At 50.1% G+C, this 8,628-nt stretch overlaps 1 protein-coding gene across 1 annotated transcript; it reads right to left on the bottom strand.

The window, feature by feature from the left end:
• Positions 1–536: 536 nt before the first annotated feature.
• Positions 537–2,327, bottom strand: TIMM13 (translocase of inner mitochondrial membrane 13). The gene is made up of 3 exons (XM_065652573.1): positions 2,087–2,327; positions 843–911; positions 537–766 (listed from the first exon to the last, which is right to left on the bottom strand). Exons 1-3 carry the CDS (start codon positions 2,222–2,224, stop codon positions 668–670), a joined length of 306 nt encoding a protein of 101 aa, XP_065508645.1. The 5' UTR covers positions 2,225–2,327; the 3' UTR covers positions 537–667.
• Positions 2,328–8,628: the final 6,301 nt, after the last annotated feature.

The following is an 8,628-nucleotide window of genomic DNA, read 5'->3' as shown; positions in this document are numbered from 1 at the left end:
CCAAACCAGAAGTTACAGAATATCACAGTCACGCGTTTTACTCTATAAAGAAAGTAACCTAAGTAATTCCCACCCCTCCTCATCCCCAGCTGCGCTTGTCCACCTGTTCACAAGGCTGTGCTGCAATCCTGATAAGAGCAGCCCTGCTCCCCACACTGCTTGAGCTGAGGAAGAGCCCACGAGCCCAAAAGTGAGCCCCGCATACAGCTGTACAAACACAAGGGAAGAAAGAGCCAAGCGTGGCACGTGGAGCATCTTACGGCACCTTTTTCACTGATGAAAAGGGACTGAGTAGCTACTGATGGCTGGGTCCATGCTTGTGTCCTGGGCAAGGGGGCTGTGTTGGCTTGGCCCCCTCTTCCACACAAGGTTCCTTGCCTCTCGCAGCCCTTTCAGCAGGGATTTATCAGCTCCTATACGCCTTGGCCAGTCTGGACCACTGGCAAGGGCAGGAGGCAAACCAAGCAGCTCACGGTGGCTCCCACGGCTGGCAAATTCACTCGCTCCTGGGGCTGGTGCCAATAAAAGCCAACGGATGCAAAAGGTTCAGCGAGGGTTTATTGCTCTGCCATGGCAGGGGCTGCAAAGGCTGCAGGATCCCAGCCCCAGCCACCTGGACTGGCCGCTCGTCCCTTCCCCACATGGTCCCTCCCTGCTCCAGGGCACTTCACATGTTGGCTCTTTCCCGCTGCAGCCGGGAGTTGTAGGCTCGGGAAACCGTGTTCCAGGCGTCCATGTAGCGGTCCATGCACATGGCGATGCATTTCTGCGGGACACAGAGAGCCCTCAGCGCTCACCCCGGGGGCAGCCCGGGAGTCCCCGCTGCTCCCGACCCCGCTCACCTGCTCCGAGTTGTCCAGCGCACCCCCAGGCTTCCCGATGCACTTGCGAAAGCACTTGTCGGTCATGCGCTGTCAGAGGGGACGGGAGGGACAGAGAGAGAAGGGACGTGAGGAGAGGGCGACGGGAGGGACCAGGAGGGGACAGAGAGAGAGGGACCGGGAGAGAAAGGGGATGTGAGGAGAGGGGACTGAGAGAGAGGAGACGGGAGAGAGAGGGGACGGGAGAGAGAGGGGGGACGGGAGAGAGAGGGGACGGGAGAGAGAGAGGGACCGGGAGAGAAAGGGGATGTGAGGAGAGGGGACTGAGAGAGAGGAGACGGGAGAGAGAGGGGACGGGAGAGAGAGGGGGGACGGGAGAGAGAGGGGACAGGAGAGAGAGGAGACGGGAGAGAGAGGGGACTTGTATATTTATGTTTACATAAGTAATTGTTTGGAGGAACTGAGGCTGGTGCTCTCTAGTAGCATCTGGCAAGGATGTTAACATGTGTCTGGTGACCCACATGTGATGACCAGTAGATGTTCAACGTAGCGGGAAACCTCAAAGGAACTTGCACTCCTTTGCACCCATATTGCATGAACTGCTTCTAAATTATTTTATACTTAAAAGGCTGAGATAAGTAATTTGCCTACCTTGTTACTCACACAGGGGACGGGGAGAGAGGGGATGGGAGGGGCGGGAAAGGGACCGTGAGGGGACAGAGAGAGGGGCCGTGAGGAGAGGGGAGAGAGGGGACGTGAGGAGAGGGGAGAGAGGGGACAGAGAGAGAGGGGACATGAGGAGAGGGGAGAGAGGGGACGTGAGGGACCGTGAGGGGGCAGAGAGAGAGGGGCCGTGAGGAGAGGGGAGAGAGGGGACGTGAGGAGAGGGGAGAGAGAGAGGGGCCGTGAGGAGACGGGAGAGAGGGGCCGTGAGGAGACGGGAGAGAGGGACCGTGAGGGGACAGAGAGAGAGGGGCCGTGAGGAGAGGGGAGAGAGAGAGGGGACGTGAGGAGACGGGAGAGAGGGGACGTGAGGAGAGCGGGCCGTGAGGGGCGGGAGAGCGACGGGACGGGAGAGGGGCCCTAAGAGGGGACATGAGAAGGGACGCGACAGAGCAGGGCTGTGAGGGGCGGAAAGCGGCCGTGGGCCCGGCCAGGAGCAGCGGCCGCTGTCGCGTTCCCGCCCCCCGCGGCCCGGCCGAGCTCCCCAGCCCGCTGCTCGGCACCGAGCGGGACCGGGGCCGCCCTGCCCGCCCCCTCCTGACCTGCAAGAGCTCCTGTGCGTTGGCCACGGCGATCTGCACCTTCACCTGCTCCATGATGAGCCCCGGGTCCAGCTTCCCTCCCCCGCCACCTCCGGAGCCGAAATCGGAGCCGAAGTCGGAGCCGAAGCCGCTCTCCATAGCGCAAAGTCAGGGCGGGCGGCGGCGCCCACGCTGCCGGCGAAATGGCGGCTGCCGGGACTACGGCTCCCAGCGGGCACCGCGCTCCCCGCAGCCCGCACGGCCGCCCCCCTCGGCGGCTGCGGGCGGGGCCCGGGCTGGGGCCGCGGGTGCCGCCTCAGCGGGGCCGGAGCCGGGGCGGCGAGGGCGGGACGGGCACCCGGAGGTGCTGGGGATGGGCCTGCGCCCGCCGTGCCCGCCTGTGCCGCCGGGGTCGGGCTGAGACCCGTGTCCCGAGTTTCTGTGGCTGGGAACTGGCTGAAGGGAAGAAGGCAGAGAGTCGTGGTCAATGCGGCAGAGTCCAGCTGGAGGGCTGTGTCTAGTGGAGGGCCTCAAGGGGCGGGACTGGGACCAGTACTATTCAATATATTCGTCAGCGCCTTGGATGAGGGAATGGAGCGACTGTCAGCACGTTTGCTGATGACACCAAGCTGGGAGGAGTGGCTGACACGCCAGAGGCTGTGCTGCCATCCAGAGAGCTGGACAGGCTGGAGAGTTGGACGGGGAAAAATTTAATTAAATAGAACGAGGGCAAGTGTGGAGTCTTGCATCTGGGCAGGAACAAGCCCAGGTTCCAGTGTAAGTTGGGGAACGAGCTGTTGGAGAGCAGTGTAGGGGAAAGGGAGCTGGGGGTCCTGGGGACAGCAGGGTGACCATGAGCCAGCACTGGGCCCTTGTGGCCAGGAAGGGCAATGGGACCTGGGGGGATTAGAGGGGGGTGGTCAGTAGGTCAGAGAGGTTCTCCTGCCCCTCTGCTCTGCCCTGGGGAGACCTCATCTGGAATATTGTGTCCAGTTCTGGGCCCCTCAGTTCCAGAGGGACAGGGAACTGCTGGAGAGAGTCCAGCGCAGCCACGAAGATGCTGGAGGGAGTGGAGCATCTCCCGTGTGAGGAAAGGCTGAGGAGCTGGGGCTCTGAGCTGGAGAAGAGGAGACTGAGGGGTGACTCATTCATGTTTATAAATATATAAAGGGTGGGTGTCACGAGGATGGAGCCAGTCTCTTCTGGGTGACAGCCAGTGATAGGACAAGGGGCAATGGGTGCAAACTGGAACACAGGAGGTTCCACTTAAATATGAGAAGAAACTTCTTCCCGGTGAGGGTGCCAGAGCCTGGCCCAGGCTGCCCAGGGAGGTTGTGGAGTCTCCTTCTCTGCAGACATTCCAACCCGCCTGGACACCTTCCTGTGTAACCTCATCTGGGTGTTCCTGCTCCGGCGGGGGGATTGGGCTGGATGAGCTTTCGAGGTCCCTTCCAATTCCTGACATTCTGGGATTCTGTGAGTTTCAGGCACCGCGGGCCCGTCAGCACAGCCAGGACATGGCGGTTGTGCAGAGTGTGATCCTGGGTCACAGCCCCGCACACTGAGGCAGTGGGGAGGGATTTTACCAGAGAAAAATGCTGCACAGCTACATCCTGACAGGAAATATGAGCATTATGATCTGGGCTCCCTGCAGAGCAACTCCGCGGTGAATTTTCTTTGGAGCAAATGATTCTGTCATTTGAGGATAGGGCGATGTTTCCCTCTGCCTCAGATGGCTCGGGTAAGAGGCTCATACCTTAAAGCCTGCATTAATTCCACTGTGGTTATGTCCCATTAAGTGAGAATGTAAGAATGCTGTGAGAGTTGGCAGAAGCAAATGGGAGACGACAACAGTATGAAGGGATCTGTGGACAACGTGAGACAATGAATGAGACATGACAGCAGAGCTAAAGCCAAAACTACGCTCATCCTCACTAGCTAGAGCATACACCCAGGAGACTCAGTATTTATTGTAAACTCTTCTCTTTAGTGAGCAGTGACAGAACCCAGGGAATGGCAGAAGATGTGCCAGGGGAGGGTCAGTTGGACATGAGAAAAGGTTCTTCACCCAGAGGTGCTGGACACTGGAACAGGCTCCCCAGGGAGGTGTCACGGCCCCAACCTGACAGTGTTCAAGAAGAGACTGGACAACGTCCTCAGACACACGGTGTGACCTGTGGGGTGTCCTGTGCAGAGACAGGAGTTGGACTCCATGATCCTGTTGGTCCCTTCCAGCTCAGGACATTCCATGCTTCTAAACCAACCCTGTCCATGGGTCTGTCCACTTGAAACCATTCCTCCACCTCACAAAACTATCACTGGCTTGTGCTAAAGCTGCAGTAGGTGCCTGTGGTACAACTTTTTAGTGAAGTGGACTGGAAATGGAGCAGGGCTAAGGGGGGACATGGCCACGCACAGCAACACCGCTGCCTAGTTTTGCTTCCTAAGAATTGGTCACTGCCAGGGCTCCGTATCTGCTCTTGTTCTCTAAAGTTAGGGAATAGATGGCTTTAGCTTATTGAATCACTGGGTGTACAGCTTCTTGTAGAACATGGCTAGAAATTGCTAATGTGGGACTCGCTTAGTGTAAGTTTGCTCAGCATAACTTCTGGCAGCTGTGAAACTTTGGCCTTTCTGCTTTGTAAAGTAAAAAAGGCCTCAGAGCCATCAAACTGTAGAAGCAGCATCCCTGAAGGTGAAGGGACAGAACAAGAACTTGTCATCAAGAGCTTATTTTCTCCACCTTCAGATGCAAAACAGCCACTGAAGGTGAGAGCTTTAACTGACAAAAATTAAGAGATCCAAAAAAGAACATGGAGACCCCAGACTCTGATCGTGCAATTGGCCTGGAGTGATGCACAGGGGTGGGCACTTTGATTTTGGGGGTAGAATTGTCTGTTTTTTCCTGCTGACGGCCCCTCTTCAGGAGGCACCAGCTCCACTCTTTGCCTTGTGAATAAACTATTTATTATAGAAGAATTTCTGGAATCCATGAGGGATTCCTTGCAACAGGAAACCCGGGGAGAAGGAACTTCTAGCAGTTCGGTACCTGCGATGGGACACGGCCCCAGGAACGTCCCCCTCAAACAGCCTCTGCGGCCTCCACTGGTTTAATGAAAGAAGGAAACAAAATGCAAAACATTTATTTGAGTGTGTTGTACAAAAAGTTTCCAGTCATAAAATGTATATTACAAATCATTGAAAAAGACAAGACATTTGGCATGCATATTCTAAAAAGAAAAAAACCAACACTTTGAAATGATAAAGTCTAGATCATTACGTAGTTTTCTTGTTTCATGTTAATGTTTTCATCATTTTGAATTTCAATTTGCAACCTCTTCCACAATTATTTTATTTTAAAAACTTGACCCTTCCAACAAACCTCATTTGCAGCAGCTGACTGGAGGTGGTCAGTTAAATTGACCAGGGACCTAGAGCCAGAGATTGTGTTAAAAATAATAATAATAATTAAAAAAATAAATCACAATTCAAGTCACAAGGCATCACTGTTACAAAAAAATAAGAGTTCAACTGAGAAGGTACGATTGGACCCAGATGGAAAGCATTTTGTTTTAAACTTGAAAATACTTTATTGCTTGGAATTTTAGTGTAATGATCTGGGTAGCTGGAATACACACCATCATCTACCTCATCAACATGGAATAGTCACATCAATTCAAAGCCAATTAGAAAATCCAGAAGTTCAACAGAACACGTTTTATTTTCCTGAACTCCAAGTCAATTCACTGCTTGTGCTATTCTGAATGGAGTCTTTCCATTTTAAGCATCCTTTTCACTCTCTAGACCTTAGCATTTCAAGAAAGGCATTATGTTTACAAATAATAATTGCATGTAAATATGGTCTTGTATAAAAAAAACCAAAAAATCTTTTAAATTATTTTAAACTGGTTTAAAGCTAAGCATATTGAAGGGCAAATTAAAATTCTGTTTCCCAGGCCATTTTAAGTGAGAAAAGAAACTCTCCAATATAATTTGTCTCGACATTCAGCTAAAAGAACGCTTTGAAAAATGCAATCGCTATCTCACCTTCCACTCACTGGTTTACAAGGCTTTGTTTCCTGCTCACACAGGGTTTGGACCCAACAGTGGCAATAAAATCCCGGAGCAAATCCGGATATGCCTTTGTTTAGAGATAAGACTTTGAAAATAAGATAGAGAGAGAAGATAGAACGACTCAACAACAAGGAAGCGAGAGAAATAAACCACACAGCACACGTGTTTTCAAACAGCGTCAAAATCTTTCTGATGCACATGAAAGAAACCGATTTTCAAATATTCTGGGGCATAGAGAGGATTTCTACAAACCTCTAACTAACCCCTGTTCAGGTCGCAGTTAAAGGGCTTTTAAACAGGATGAGCATTAAAAAAAAGAAGCAAAAAGGCATATAAAAAACAGTAAGATCCCTGAACTGAAGGTGAGGTGTCCTGTTGCTCAAGGATGAACATGCACATCAAGTGATCGTTCACAGTACAATCTGCTCCACGCCGCAACGCGATTTTCACGAGTGACACAAGCTGCGGACAAGCTCATCTGGATCGACGTTGCAGCTCGTGGGAGGCAGAGGTTTCTTGTCTTCCTGAGACTTTGGGTTCCTGCTACAAACACCAAACTAGGCCAGCAGCTCGCATCTAGCGGCAAAACGGTGCTGAAGTGATCGCTACAAACTATTGGTTTTGTCGGGGCAAATCTAGAGGAATGAACAAGGGAATAAAGCCGTGCAAAGGAATGGGAGCCGCTGCGGTAGCGGAATGAGTTGCTGCAACACAACGGCTGGAAGAACAAAGAGAAGAGAGGGAGGGAGAAGCGGCACGAAGCGTCAGGGGGTCTCTGCAAACACCGCTCGTGGTGCCGGGCGCTCCGACACCAGCATCACCACATGGTGCAAACTCAGGAGTAGGTACTATGTTTGTATCATATTTTATATGATATTGTTTTGATCTATGCAATAAAGAGATTTGCTTAACTATTCAGCTGTGGTTATTCTATTATTGCCCCTCTTAACCAACGTGAATCTTTAGGAGTCATTTTTACTGTTTCATCCAGAATAAAGTCATTTCCTTATTTTTCCAGACTAAACATCCATATGGGTAGTTACACTCAAGTAACTACTCTAATAAAAGCTACAACGCTTAATTTCTCTAATCAGAGAAAATTTAAAAGAATTTTTCTCCTGCCAAGTCAAATCTATTTCTCCATCAAGCTCTATACCCGATATCAGACACGGGTAGAAATACTGACGATCCTGGTTCACATTTGGATCAAATGGGAAAAGAGGGTGAGGGGACGCTGGATTTTATTTGAACAAAAAGCTTTAATTATCCTGAAAACAAAATAAAATAAATCCTTGAAGGACAGAAAAAAAGGGAAATGACGCTTTTTGGGTTGGTAAAGCCAAAAAAACCTCCCAGAACAGAGCAGCAGCTTTAGAGGGATGGCGCTGTTCCACTGGAGCTCAGCATCAAAAGCGAGAGGAGAGGACGGGGTCTGGAGAAGACACACACACACAGAAAAACACGTGGAATACAGTAGTTTGCGTGTTGTAATTTACAGCCAGGAATTATTTCTTAGTAGCCTTTTAGAAAGCGCTGTGGTGAGTCACCTCCATTTAGAGTGTTTGCAGTCAGCATCGAGCGCTGTTTGATACCAATACCTGGATATACCTCAACGTGGTATTAAAAAAAAAAAAAAAACACACAAAAATCACCCGTTTCCCAAGTTAAAGGACACGGTTCCAAATCTAAGGACAAGTTCTGCAGACCTACTGAAGGGCACAGTGCTCGGCACAAGGGATCTGCAAGCACCAGGCTGGAGGCTCCAAAAATACATGTTCCCCATACAGTAGCTGTGAAGAAAAATTCTGGCTCAGGTAGCAAGAGGATTTTCCTCGTTCAAGCTGCCTTTCCTAGCCCATTTTTACAGAAAAAATAATTTTAAAAAATCACAGAAAAAATGCAAATTAACTACACACTGACTGCTTTAGTATTTAAGATCAGAGAACAATCTTAAATTTACAGGATCTTGAAGAATAAGCAATCTGAAAACTGGCCAATGTAAAAAAAAAAATAAACCACCATAAATACAGATCTTTAGGGGGAAAAAAAAAAAGCAAAAAGCCCTCAACATTATGTAAGTCTATTATAGAAGCTGTGGGTCAAAGGGAAATGCTGCCCAGTGGTTGGAAGGTGCATTGGAAAAGTACTTTTACATGGATTGCATTCGTTTGCAGAACAACAAATTTAGAAAAGTTAATTGGTAACAGTATGTCTGAGAAACATAATTTCACTAAATACATTTTACAGAGAGAGAAAGACTTGATTTACTACATATTTAACCTTCTACCCAAGCAGAGTGGGAAAATTCCATCGGAAAAAGGCCAAGTACATCCATAGTTATCCCCTCAGCCCGAAGAGCCAGATCGTCATCCTGCTTTTTGTAATGGATCTTCTGAAACAGAAATCTAAATTTCTACTAGTTTAACCTCAGTAATTCGGTCAGCCCACTCGTAGAGGAGAGTAGGAACTTTGATTTATTTTTAAATGGC

Source organism: Caloenas nicobarica, chromosome 27, assembly GCF_036013445.1.
Source record: "Caloenas nicobarica isolate bCalNic1 chromosome 27, bCalNic1.hap1, whole genome shotgun sequence".
Classification (NCBI taxonomy): Eukaryota; Metazoa; Chordata; class Aves; order Columbiformes; family Columbidae; genus Caloenas; species Caloenas nicobarica.
This window is presented reverse-complemented; position numbering and strand designations above follow the sequence as displayed.

Excerpts from the sequence above, each read along its gene's own strand:
- TIMM13 (XM_065652573.1), bottom strand. The coding sequence starts at position 2,224 with ATGGAGAGCGGCTTCGGCTCCGACTTCGGCTCCGATTTCGGCTCCGGA. Across the intron at positions 912-2,086 it reads ACGCACAGGAGCTCTTGCAG|CGCATGACCGACAAGTGCTT; the intron begins GTCAGGAGGGGG and ends CCCCTCTGACAG. Across the intron at positions 767-842 it reads CGCTGGACAACTCGGAGCAG|AAATGCATCGCCATGTGCAT; the intron begins GTGAGCGGGGTC and ends TGTGTCCCGCAG.